At 38.1% G+C, this 14,311-nt stretch overlaps 1 protein-coding gene across 3 annotated transcripts in view; it reads right to left on the reverse strand.

Moving 5' to 3' along the window:
- The window catches only part of cntn3a.2 (contactin 3a, tandem duplicate 2), a 98,719-nt gene that overhangs the window by 31,198 nt on the left and 53,210 nt on the right, over positions 1–14,311 (reverse strand). For all 3 annotated transcript variants that reach the window (XM_079588772.1, XM_079588771.1, XM_079588773.1), the window contains exons 4-8: positions 9,003–9,178; positions 4,228–4,320; positions 1,986–2,189; positions 729–831; positions 62–246 (exon numbers count right to left, since the gene is read on the reverse strand). In XM_079588772.1, the coding sequence (XP_079444898.1) occupies positions 62–246; positions 729–831; positions 1,986–2,189; positions 4,228–4,320; positions 9,003–9,178 (761 nt within the window). The remainder of the gene's footprint in view (positions 1–61; positions 247–728; positions 832–1,985; positions 2,190–4,227; positions 4,321–9,002; positions 9,179–14,311) is intronic.

Genomic DNA, 14,311 nt, shown 5'->3' on the forward strand with positions numbered 1-14,311 from the left:
AATTTTTATAGCAAAAAATTATCATACAACATGCACTAAATATACAGTGAAATAATCATACCGTGGAAAGACAGTCGTCCTTGCACAGTGTTTTTTCCCATCTTGTTCTCTGCCACACATTCATAACCTCCGGCGTCCTCCTGCTGGAAACTGGGAATCTCCAGGACTACATTTGAGTTCTTCATCTTCACCTTGCTGGGAAACGGCACTCCATTCGCTCTCCTCCACGTTATCTCTGGAACTGGGCTGAACGTGCGAGATACAACTATGGTGAGTAATCTTGCAATAGCAAAAGGGAAAAATGAAAAAGCTACATACAGTAGAGCGGGAAAAAAGAAAAAGAGATATGGAAACAGAAAAGATGAAGATAAAGAATGGGTATTTTGTATAATTTCATTATTTTGTAGATTACTGTCGTTCCTACTCATACCTCAGCTCTAACATACTAAATGAGAAACATTTCCTCATAAGACACCATCTCATTTCTTTTTGCAAGGAAAACGTATATGGCTCATCCGCTAATGGGATCAATTGAGACAGAAAAATTGCCTCAAGGCAAAAACTAGACTGTTATACGGTATTTCCCAAACAGACTTTGACAAGCATGTTTAAAAGGTGGCGAGAAGAGGTGGAAAAGGGCCAAGTTGAAAAACACATTAAGCTCAATGACAGAGTACCATTAAAAGTCGGGCATCAGTAACTACAATAGGGTGCAGAATTCCACTTACTTCCCCAAAGCAAAACACTCCAGTGTCACAACTGATCCCTTTGCAGCCGGAACCATGTCAGAGAAATGAACCTCTATTTTCGGCTCGTATTCACCCATTACGCCTATGAGGGGAAAAACAGTGTTATTTTGTCATTCATAATTCATTCACTGATTATGTATAATAATAGAGACTACTGTATATTTTATGATAAATACGAAACAGTGTTAGTAGGTGAATGGCTTCTTCTCCCGAGAACAAGCGGCTACAACAAAGGCAACAAATAATTCATACCAATCTGGGGTCTGACACTACGCAGAGAGGTGTGGTGTTTGCTGCAGTTTTTACAGTGTCTGTAAATATTTTATACAGCCATTGTTTATGTTTACTTCTTGACAAAGTATGTTTAGGACTGTGAAAGCATTTCTTGGAGAGTAAACTGGGTCGTGCATGAAACTATGGCTGCTAAAAAAAACGCTATGTAAAACTAATTTACACTGTCTAGTTAAAAAAAAGTTATTGCATGCTGTCAAGTCGACATCAAAGAAAGTGTTTTCTGTGTTGCGATCAAATCCTAAGCAATATAAATTAGTGCTGCATTCAAAGTCTAAAGATGCATTTCTGTTTTTGTTGATTTAAATGCAATTTTCAAATACACTTTACATTTCAGTTTAGTTTGAGTTAGTTCATATTTTCTGTAATTAGATTTAGCTGAAGAATCAACAGATTTTAGGCAGCTGACAAGGAAAAATATAACTTTAAGAGCCCTCTACAAATTTGTACCAGGTGAAACATTTACTATGATGTAATAATTACTGTATGGGTATATGGATATATACTTTTTCTTTAGTTTTAGTCAGGGGGTGGGGTGTTCATCAATGCTTTGAAGTCAAGCTAATTGAATCAGTCAAATCTAACATGAAACCAAATGAAATCCCACTGCTGTAAATTATCCCGCTACTCTATTTACTAAAAACAACAACAACATTTGTATATTTCACCATGGGAATTAAACCCATGTCCAAAAAAAAGAAGAGCTTTAATTTATATAATTTTCGCTTCGATACATCATAATGTACCTACATAAAGCATGTTATTTATTAAATGTCATATACGTGGGTAGAAGATGAAGTTGGGGTGACCTATTAAGTGCTCTGACACAGTTCACACAAACCTGATGCCAACTGCATCAACATGCTAATCAAACCATTTAGAGCTGATGTTACGATTCAGCTTCTGCCTACTTAACTGCCCACTGATAAAAACGTTGATATTTACCATCCGTTCGTAGTACCAGAGGGGTCGGGGAGCTGAGGACTTTGCCTTTTGTGATGCGGTTTACCACCACGCACGTGTAGTTGCCCACATCCGAAGGCTCCACTTTAGCGATGTAAAGGTTTCCCGTCTCCTGAGAGACAAAGCGACGATTGTCTTGCTGAACAAAGTAAGGGTACTCGTTAAAGACCCATGCAAATGAGAGATCTGGAAAGGAGATGGGACACAGAACATATATAATTCAAAACAAAATTAACTGAGCTTGCCAAATACTCTTGGGAACTTAAATGAGAAATTCTTTGTACTTGGTATTATCATTGGGGCACCAATCCTACTTTTCTCTCCTAGTAGCACTTCAGAAATCTTACCCAGGTGCATCAAAAATGATCATAGGGTATGAGAAGCCTAAGCTATGTTAAAGCCTATGCTCATATATACATACATATATATACACACAGTTGAGATCAGATTTTTTGGCACCCCTTTCATTGAAGTAAAATAATTGAAAGTGGGGGGGAAATCACATTACGAAACAAATGTTTTTCTCCATAAAACGCTGGCCACAATTATTGGCACCCCTAGAATTTTTTATGAGTAAAATATCTCTGAAGTATATTTTCATGAATATTTAAATTTTGTATCATACCAGGGTGAATAAACATGAAATTGTCTAGCTATGACTTGTTTGTTTCACAGGATTATAAATATGAGGAAACTCAAAGGCCAAATTCCCTTAATCGTCCATCACAATGAGTAAAACCAAAGAATATAGTTCTGATGTGCACCAAAAGATTGTTGAGCTTCACAAGATAGAAAGTGGCTGTAAGAAAACATCTAAAGCATTGAAAATCCACATTTCCACCATCAGGGCAAAAATTAAGAAGTTCCAATCAACTAAAGATGTTACGAATCTGCCAGGAAGAGGACGTGTGTCTATATTGTCTTAATGCACGGTGAGGAGGACAGTTTGAGTGGCCAAAGACTCTCCAAGGATCCCAGATGGAGAATTGCAGAGATTAAATGAAAAAAAAAAAAAAAATCAAACAACCCCTACATCCCCACATGTTGTTTGGGAGGGTTTCAAGAAAAATTCTCCTCACTCATCCAAAAACAAACTCCAGCATATATTTAGTTGTCAAACACGACTGGAACTTCAAATGGGATGAGGTTTTTATGGTCAGATGAAACTTAAAAAAAGAGAGCTTTTTGGCAGCAAACCCACCAGATGGGTTTTGTGCTAACAGGGATAAAAAGCACCCCATCCCCACGGTTAAATATACCGCTGGATCTTTAATGTTGTGGGCCTATTTTTTTGCTGGACGTCCAAGACATCTTGTTCAGATACATGGTATCATGGATTCTAGCAAATACCAACAGATAAAAAATAAAAACCTGATGGCCTCTGCTAGAAATAATATAATGGGCCGTGGTTAGATCTTCCATCAGGACCATCCAAAACAAACATCAAAATCCACACAAAAGTGTGTCACTGAGCACAAAATGAAGCTTCTGCCATGACCATCCCAGTCCCTGACCTGAACCCTATAGAAGATGAGTGGGCTGAACTGAAGAGAAGAAGCACCAACATGGATCTGGGAATCTGAAGGATCTGGAGAGATTCTGTATGGAGGAATGGTCTCTGTCAGGTGTTCTCCAAACTCTTCAGGCATTATAGAAGACTCAGAGCTGTTATCTTGGCAAAAGGAGGTTGCAAAAAGGCAATAATTAATAAAAGAGTGCAAATAATTATGGCCAACGTGTTTTGGAGAAAAACATTTATTTCATAATGTGATTTCCCCCCACTTTCAATTCATTTATTTTAATAAAAGGTTGGAGTTGTGCAAATTTTTTGAATGAAAGATCAAAAGGATAAACAATGAAGATTTATTTTTACAGCCATCTTAGATCATTTTTACCAGGGGTGCCAATAATTCTGACCACAACTGTATATATATATATATGTACCTGACACCTATTGGGTCCATATGGACCCAATAGTTGTCCGGTGCATAGACTCAAGTATCAAATGAGATAAACTTGTACACTTACTTAAAGTCCTGCGAATTTGTAAACATTTCAAGCGGCTACAAGGACAGAGTGTGCAAGCTCTTCCCATTCAAAACACATATTAAATCCCATGGAGCACACTGATAAGAGTCCTAACTTTTTATTTCACATATGTGTAGTAGCATATTTATGCTAGACTGAAATAGAAGCCAAAAAAGTAATACTATAAAAGCCTTACCTCCTGCATATGATGGTGTACCACAAAGTAAAACAACCCCCTGGCCTTCTCGCACAGAGACAGCGCTTTTTGTTTGAGTTTTTAAATTCAAGTCTGAAAGGTATGAAAAAAAAAAAGTCAGAAGATACAGCAGTGCTAGAGCATGAAAATGAAATACATCAGAGCTGGTTTCTTTTATATCAGCTTAACATGTAGAGACAACCATAAGACAACCATTCGTAACTTAATTCTCCCCAAAAGTTTAAACACTGTAGCTCTGTAGTTTGTTTGAGCATCCAGACCAGCCCAACATAGCAACAGTTTGTCGTGGGACTAGGGCTACAACAGGGTCATTCTAATAGTCGATTATTCTGACGATTATTCAGACAAAAAGGCAAATTTTAAATATGTTATTGAAAAAAAAATAGTGAATGTATGTAGGCTATACATTCTTACATCGTAAAACATAATATGCTGATTATGATTATGATTAAGTAAATAAAAAAAGTACACCTCTGATCATAGTAACAAGTTCTTGCCATTTCTTTATTGCTAATGTTTAACTTGTAACATACATGGTCATTTACATGTTTTAAATTTACCATTCGACAACAAATATTTCATTTATCAAACATTGAACCTGCTCATCATCAATAATGAATATTTTCCCACTCAAAATGAATTGCGTTTCCTCTCTATTGTGCTCCATCTGTTTGACGTGCATGCAAACTGTGAAGTTTAACGGTGAATCACTGTCTGGATGTGCCTTTATGCAAAGTAGAAACACTTGTGTGAATTTTCAACATTTACATATCAGGATACAACTGTCAAATGTAAGATGCAGAGGGTGAAATGAAATGAAAGGAAAAACCAACATCAAGTGACACCATGTTCTGCCAGAACAGCTTCCATGAACCTTAGCATTGATTCTACAAGCCCCTGGAACTCCACTGGAGGGATAACACCAATCTTCCAAAAGATATTCCCTCATTTGTTGTTTTGACATTGGTGGTGGAGAACGCTGTCTAACACGCCGGTCCAAGGTGTTCAATTGGGTTGAGATACGGTGACTGCGATAGCCATAGCATATGATTCGCACCATTTTTATGCTCCTCAAAACATTCAGTAACCTCTCGTGCCCTATGGATGGGGACCATCCTGAAAAAGGTCCACTCCCATCAGGATAGAAATGGTTCATCATAGGACAAAGTTCCCTCTAAAGGCCCCGATATACTTCAAGCGAAATCGATGAACGAACTGATGTGACGTCATTTCGAAGAAAATCAGGCCAAGACGAACTTCGTTTGGAGTTTGTTTAGGGAGTTAGAAAAAGCTTGCCAAACCAAACTTTCCAGAATAGTTTGCTATGGCGGATAAACGCCTCCTTTCACCTTGAAATCTTTTCCAGTTCATTTCTTCTTTTCAGTCCGTTGAGGTCCGATGTCCACGAATGAAAACATGAGCACACTGGAGAGTCGCATTATACGCTCTAAGAAATGCTGGGTTCTTTCAATCCAATTTTGGGTCAAATATGGACAAACCCAAACGTTGGGTTAAAAATTTTATTTAAAAATGTAACCCAACGGCTGGGTTTGTCCATTTTTGACCCAAAATTGGGTTGAAACAATCCAGCATTTTTTAGAGTGAGTAGAATACGAAGTTGTACTTCTGATGAAACGAGACACTGACACTGTTTTTTATGATTAAAATGGTAAAGCTGCTTGATTTTAAGCAATCTATTGTATAAAGTGCTATAAAAATTAACATGACGTGACTTTACTAGAGTGTCGAACTGCAGATCTTGTGCACACATGTTGTGTGTTTATTTTGTTATTGTGAGGAAAGTGCACAGCAGATCAGACACAAAATTCATCTTTAAACATCTTTCAGCAGTGTGGGTGGCATCGGATGTTCGATAACAGTTTATCGCTGGTGACATATTTCAAATTTTGTTTTACCCCTAAGTGAAGAACGAAAAAGAACTTTGCCGTGAGTACAGTATATCGGGCCTTTAAGGGGACAAGTGAACCCAAAGCAAGTGAAGCCAGAAAATGCCCTCCACAGCATAACAAACCAACCAGAGTTTTCTTCAATTCGTCAGTCTTCTCTGTGTTTTGGTCTGAATCTTCTTTTTGCTTTCAGTGTCTGGGTGTTCAGAAGTCTTTCTTTTTCTTTTCCCTCCTTGTCTCGACTCATCTTGGCTGCTCTGGTCATCCTCTAATCACATCCTCAGATGGTCTGACCTCACTGTTGTTTCAGTGAGAAGATCCAGGCTGGTCATCATCTCTGAATTTTTCTCCAAGTAATGGAGGAAAAAGGTCAGTAGGTGTTCTGTATCTTCCAGATGTGACCACCTCAGGTCATCATCTCTGAATGCTTCTGTGATGCTGGGTGAGAAAACATTGATCTGAGGGAATCACTTAAAGAATCAGAATAAGGTGGTTTGATCTCTTCCTTTTCCATTCTCTGCTTTCTGACCTGCCGGAAGTCTTTCTTTTTCTTTTAACGCCCCCTCTCATCTCAACCTCGACTGCTTGAGCTTTGGTCAGCAGGTGTTCTGGTCTGATCTCCCTGTTGTTGACCCGGTGTGATATATATACAACTAATAAAATGCAAGCTACAAGGGGTGACGCATACAAAGTAAAGAACCAAACATCTGAATTCCAGGCCAGCATGGAGACCAATGGATTGTGTTGAGCACCAGGTGTCTGGGGATATTAAAAGAGTTGATTGAGATTTTCTTTTCACTTTATACATAAATGGTGGCCGAAACCATAGAGGTCACGTCCTGAGAGATGAAGAAATGAAGAAAGCGTATTCGTAGAGTCATCTGGTCATGCTCGCCAACAAGCTCTAAATTAATCACATATTTGTCCATAAGCGTTTCCTCATCAAAGTCAACAAAGCAAGGAAAAATGAGATTGTAGGGGCAATTAAAAAATAAACGAATGTGGACGGCCCCATGAAAAGAGTCACCATGATCCATCTCAACTGGACTCTAATCAGCTGAACTGCTGAAACAGCCAAAACTGCTATTTTCAATAGAAGTCAGTGAATACTGATATCCCGTCTTAACTACTGCGGTTATGAGCCTCTGAAATTCTTCTAGAGCCTGCTAAAATAAAACATTTGGTCATAACCTTTTGGTAAACAATGGAAGTCATTCAGGCTATAAACCATAAAATGAAGGTTTTCTTAGAACAAGGATACTCGTCACACCCTTTTCATACTTACAGGTTTGGACTAAAAAAACAACCTAAAAAACAACCTGCTGTATTCGCTGGCCTAAAAATGCATTAAACAGCACACACATCTGTCAAAGCACTTTACAGTGCAAGCCACGCTAGACTATATGCTTAAAGTGTTTGTTTAAAGCGCTTAATGCAACACTTAACATTTTGGGCAGCTTGGATTGTGCATTTTTCCCGCATACTGCTCACACTGTGACCTGAGCTATTTTTCAGATGCATTTTATCCATTAAAATGAATTATTCACAGCTGTAAAATTATATGACTGGCAGAGGTTGTCCATACACAGCACACAGACCTGATTAATTAATAACAAAATTTGTTTATTTTTATTACTATTAGTTCAATCATGATAACTCTCGGAGTGAATTATTTAACCAGCATTTATTGGCATGGAATACATATATGCTCGATGTTTGGCAGATGAGATCTGCTATGCTGCAGCTTAGCAAATACAAGAATTTGTTCAGCTAAGTCAATATAACATGCACAGAGGACATGCTGCTGCAAGAATATATTAAACTCCGCCCCATCCCCCATAGCAGATCTCTACAGGTGGCACTGGGGAGGAGGAGGGGTAAATAGGGTACGAATAGGTATGTGGTTGTGTAAAATAGGAAGTATGTCTCGATGGCTAATGCCACGGCGTTAGAGAAACAAATCAGTGCTTGGTTAGAGTTTCATGAATAAACAATGTATTGAATAACTGTATGCTACCTGTTTGTACTACCAATGACAGAAAACCTCATTATTTTTGCAATTTCATTGAGTAACGTCACTGCCACAGAAATCACACACTGTTTGCACACATCTTTAAAATAATGCAGAAAATGTGCTACAAATTTAATATATATATATATATATATATATATATATATATATATATATATATATATATATATGCGTGTGTGTGTTTCTAGCAATCTATATAATTAGTCTGATCTCAAAAGAATGTGTGCATAATGTTAAAACATACATTTATCTACTTTTGGATATTTGCAAAATTAATTGTAAAAGCTTTTGTATGCACTTAAAAAAAAAAAGACAACTTAGAGGCAGATAAATGTACACACAATTTAGTACATGACATGTACTAAAATGTACATGACAATTTGAGTTTCAGTATAATATTATATATACTTATTTATTTTGAGTCAAATTAATTAAATGTAATGTAGTTGAACATATTTAATTATTGTCATTTATTAAATGCAATAAAAATCAACCAACACAAATCCCATATATTATGAATCTAAAAAAAAACAATTCTTAAGTTGTTTATATGCACGTTAAGAACGTATTTTTTAGTGTCTATATAAACATGCACTAGAGCCATAGATATAATCCATATAACAATACAATCTTCATTCATTTTCCTGTAGAAGCTATATTTATGATTGCATTTGCTGCATTACGGTCGGTGTTGTTAACTCATTTCACTCATTCTTTAAGCTAGTCCAGTATTGGCAGCATCTCTAACACCTGTCACCCTGCATTGAGCGGTTGAAGTGATAATATAGCATGCTAACGCACAGTCGATGACTCACATGCAAACTGGAGGCTAGATCTTCTGCTAAGAATCGCTCCCTGTGGGTTGAAGGCAGTGCACTGGTATATTCCTCCATCCTGGGCCCGGTCCAGACTTCTAATGACCAAATTCCCCCCAGATAGCCGCCGACGGGAATCAGCACTGAGATTAATCAATGTGCCGTTCAGAGACCACCTACAGACACACAAACAGACAGATATTAGTGCACACAGCTCAATGTGTTATGATAACTGCTGATTTTGAGTGATTTTTCGTGATAACCTTTGAAATTGATTTTGTTTTGGATGTACAAATGTCACGTGGAATATCAATGTATCATTACAAGGCTGAATCAGATTGGTATTGCACTTCATCCCTGATTCATTTCAATAAGAAAAGAAATATTTCAAAACCTGAACTGCCTATGAAAATCCGACTGCATTGTGGTATAGAAAAACCCATCTACATTTTTCACAGTGAATGTCCTGTTTTTCTAGGAAATGCATCATATTATGGAGATAAAATGATTTGCAAACGGAAATTCGTGTTGACTTCTTATGCTAAAAGATTTCCCGCAGCTCCTTTTGCTGTCCTTTTCATTGTGTGATGATTAGCGCCAGAGAGTATCATCAATTCCACTTCCTCACACCTCATCTACGCCTATCATTAAGACCCAAGCCCACCTGAGGCTCTAACTGCTAGCATGCAATTCAGAGGCCAGCCCACTAATACGGACAGATTTTCAAAGGGCGCAAGATCATTTGAGGATCCTGAGGCCTCGCTTGTCATTTACTCTGACAGGGCGTCAGCTGGGTTGAACTCCCATGTGTCTGCACACCCCAGGAACAGATGCTGAGAGAAAAAGGGCCAAATGTTATGCGTTAATTCGCTAGCAAGCGCTAATGGAGGTGTAAATACTAAAACAGTCTTAAATATGAGTGGTTCTCAATGTTTTTGACTCCAGGGCCCCCCATTGTCCACAAACATATTTTAAGGCCCTATAACCTTTCCAGTTATTCACGATTTACTAAATAAAGTCTAAGGCTCCACCAAAGCGTTTATAGCTAGCTGAAAACGACTAGCTGTAGGCGTTTAAAAGCTTTTTGGCAGCGCAAAGTTTCTTTTTTCAGTTGAGATGCTTTGCTTATTATGATACGGAATATCCGCAGAAGTATTACTAATATCTCATTTCACAGAGTTTGTTTCTGTTTTGTTTCTATAATTTTTTTTTTTGATACAATGTAAACTATTTGCTGTCTCTTGTTTTAAATGATTTTGTTCCGTTGTTGTCATCTGTTGACGTTGTACAAGCAGAATGTGACAGTTGGTCAGTGTGGTATTTGTCCCGCCCCTCCTCCACTGTGATTGGACTGATGGGTAAGAAGTGACAGTGATGAGCGCTAGGTTTTACCCAAAGTTGAACATTCTTCAATTCTCGGTGACCAGTAAAAAAAAAACGAACGGCGAACGCTCAGCGCTTAGCGTGTGGCGCTCCCTTTAAAAACAACTGGAAAAATATGCCAGCCACGTGAGAAAACGCTTTGGTGGACACAGGGCCTAAAGATAAGAATTAAATTTTTTTTATTTTCAGATAGAGTATTCACTGATGCTCAAGAAGGCAACATGATGCATTAGGAGCTGTAAACTTTTTTTAATTGGGTGATTAGCGTAAAAAAAAAAGTGTCTTCTGAGAAACATGTAAGTAGCTTCTGGAGGGCGGTACTAAATACAATTTTTTTTTAAAAATCTTGAAACAAAATAAGGAAACCGTACACATCATCACCCTGTTCAAAAGTTTACACCCCCTGGCTCTTAATTCATTGCGTTGCCTTCTTGAGCATCAGTGATTATTTGCAGCTTTTGTAATAGTTGTGTATAAATCCCTCAATTGTCCTCGGTCTGAAAATATGCAATCTCAAAATCATACAGTCACAGCTGAAAATGGTTTAAATATGCAGAAGATGCTGGAAAATCAAAGAATCTGCAGGACTTGGATGATTTTTCAGTTTAACTGCTCATGACAAACAAGAGACTCATGAACAACTATCACAAAAAAAACATTCAGGTAACAACACGCAGTATTAAGATTCCAGGGTATGTAAGGGTACATATATATATTCAGTTTCATACTGCGAAACAGCAACTCATTTTTCAGATGGAAAACATTTTTTAGCCTTCCGCACAATTTGTTTTTTCCCTGAGAGATACAGAAAAAACAGGTGCAGTTTAGAGGGAAAATTACTGACAAGGAAGGACATGAGCTGGTTTCCACCACCCACACTGCGAAATTCACAAATTTATTCTTAAGAATACACATTTGCTGTCAAGTGCGGCTTTAGAGGATGGCACAACAGGTTAACCACATATCCATAACTGAGCATATATGACGGAATAGTTCTTGACTTGATGCATTGGTTCCAGTCACAGCTTCTTAACGTTTCCAATCATGTATATTTATTATCTTTTCTTTTCACCATGTTTATCTCTGAGAGCAGCTGTATATGTCAGGAACATAGCAAGGATCAGGGTAAGGGCCAAGAACAAAATGCTCTTGACATCTCAGAATGAAATAGCTTTCCTGCTCTTTTCAAATCAGCGGCTTCTAATGCGAAACCTTTCGCGAGAGATGCAAATAAGAGCCGTTCGACGTCAATAAGCGGTTTTCAGTTGGGTAAAAATAGTAGCGAGGCAAGTGAGCCCCGATCAAGGGGCACTTGACACACAGTGGCAAATAGGTGACACATCCGCGCAGGCAGTGATAGCAGAAGAAAACGGAGATCAAGTGAAGGGAGGTGTGAAGTGGGGTTACGTTTGCCTCAGGGCTTTTCTGGAAAGTGCCGTGTCTCCGGTGTGGCTAAGGTTGAACTTGACTCGACCCTGCTGTTCATATCAATTTTGTATGAGGTGGGGGTGGGGGGTGGCATCATTGATATGACTGCTGGTATGGGCTCCAAAGCACCAGGCTCATCTGCTCATCTCTCCGCTCTCCTCATGATGCTGAGACCTTCAACACCTGTGGACCGCCCTGGAGACCAATCTCTGGCTGTGACGGCCAGCGTATGCTACAGGGGAGCAATCTCTGCCTCCACACACACACACACACATTCAATACCTTTTGGATTTTCCAAACAAGAACACATATTTATAAACTGCATACACTAGAGCTGAGTGATATATTGAATGTTACCCATATATTCATGATGATTTTGCTGATGATAAAATGACGCAACCTTTTGACTTTTGAGTAGGAGAGAATCAAGACATGTTTTGATAAAACTGGTGAATTACACCTAAGGTGTGATCACAATGGCGAAATTTCACGGACAAACAAAAGTCCATTATCTATTATCGACGCATGAAGTCACAATCAAACCGAGCAGCTTTCTGTTGGTCAACGTGGTGAAATTGCGTGACAAACTGAACCCGATGCGAGATCTGCTTTCGCCTTCAATTCCCAATGCAGAAGAACAGTGAATGTGACTGTACCTTTCAAGAGAAAAAAACGTTGTTACAGGTCAGATTATCCATTTTAGTAAATCATTTCGAAACTCGGATTCAAAAATGTATTTCACTCAGAAATGATGTATAATGTACAAAAATTATGTAACGGTAGTTACAGTGCATCTTTATGTTTATTATTATGCAGTTCAGGGTTGCCAGGTCTGCAACAAAACTTGCCTAATGACCCAAAATATTCATAGTATGAAGATGATTGCCATTAAAGTCCACTCTGTGTAGAAAAATCCTGGAATGTTTTCCTCAAAAACCTAAATTTCTTTTCGACTGAAGGAAAGGACATCTTGGATGACATCGGGGTGAGAAAATTATCAGCAAAAATATTTTTTAAAGTGAACTAATCCTTTAATATTACACCTAAATATACTTGGCTTATGCTGACAGAAAAGTATATTTGGCCTATATACTTGTACTCAATCTTTTAAATCACGTTAGTCGAGCTCGCATCAGCTGACTCTCAGCTGATCCACGTCTACATTAGGGATAGGCGATATGGCCTAAAATCCATATTGCGATATACATTGCAGCCTCTTGCGATAACGATATATATCACGATATATCAATTATAATAAAACCATTTCAGAACAGGTTACACAGACCCTAAGGAAAGCCAAACAACTGCTAAATATATATTTTTTTAAAGAAAGAAAGAATCGGTGTATGTAGTTTTGAGAACATTTATTGTGCAAAACTGTAATTATACAACATAATGTTGCAGATAAATAAAATTCGAGAACACTAGCTGCAGAGACTTTGAGTAGCCCTAATGTTTAAATATTATGGCTAGCAGCTTTATGAAACCCCAAATTCTAAATTAGAATATTGTGAAAAGGTTTTCATAAAGCTGTAAGCCATAATCATCAAAAATTATAACAAATAAAGCCTTGTAATATCTCACTTTGCATGTAATGAGTCAATATAATATATTAGTTTCACCTTTTACTTTTGCATGATATTCACATTTTTCGAGTTTCACCTGTATACGTCAACTAAAGAAAATGCTTCAAGTATAAAAGTTTATTTACAGTAGTGCCATGCCATAGACAGTAAAAAGTGCATAACAGTGCAGAAGGCACTCCAAATCAAATGTAATTTTAGTTTGGATTTTTTTAAAGGACACAAAAGATGCAAAGAGCAGAAAAACTGATGTCTTCTCAGTTAAAAAGCAACACAACAACGAATCTTAAAATCGGGCACACACAGAGATGTTGTGTTTACACCACTATTTTGTGAATACGCGCTGGTATTCAGTGACATGTTTCGTTTTGAGGTGGTAGAACAGATTAGTCGTGTTTGTTACCGAACTGTTGCCTCACGGCACGCACTCTGTATAGTCTGTATAGTTTGCTGCTGCTCGTCGGACGGCTTAAATCCGAACCAAGTCCAAATAATGGATGTTGCACCGATCTTTTTCACCAGCTCCTCCGTTTCGCTTTCAGCCATGTTTACTCAAGATGACGACGAATGTGATGCGTTTCAGCCGGTTGCAGCTCGTGGCTCTAAATTTCGCGGGTAGATTGCGTCATCAGCATGCATTATTGCAATAGAATTAAAATCTCTATCGTAGGCCAATTTTGTATCGTTTATATCGCATATCATTTATATCGCCCACTACTAGTCTACATAGGAATACGACGTCTATCACTGTATTCATATATAAGCTCCTTCAGCAGTATCAGCAGCTATGGCGTTTCTCAGGAGCTAATTACCCTCCTCCATCCCCAGCTCCTCCAGATTCTCCAATACATTCATGTTGGTTCTGTTCGGTTTACCCTAACCTACCCTAACAGTTGCTGCTCTTATCCATGTTAG

This window comes from Phoxinus phoxinus, assembly GCF_949152265.1.
Source record: "Phoxinus phoxinus genome assembly, chromosome: 18".
In the NCBI taxonomy this organism is placed as follows: domain Eukaryota; kingdom Metazoa; phylum Chordata; class Actinopteri; order Cypriniformes; family Leuciscidae; genus Phoxinus; species Phoxinus phoxinus.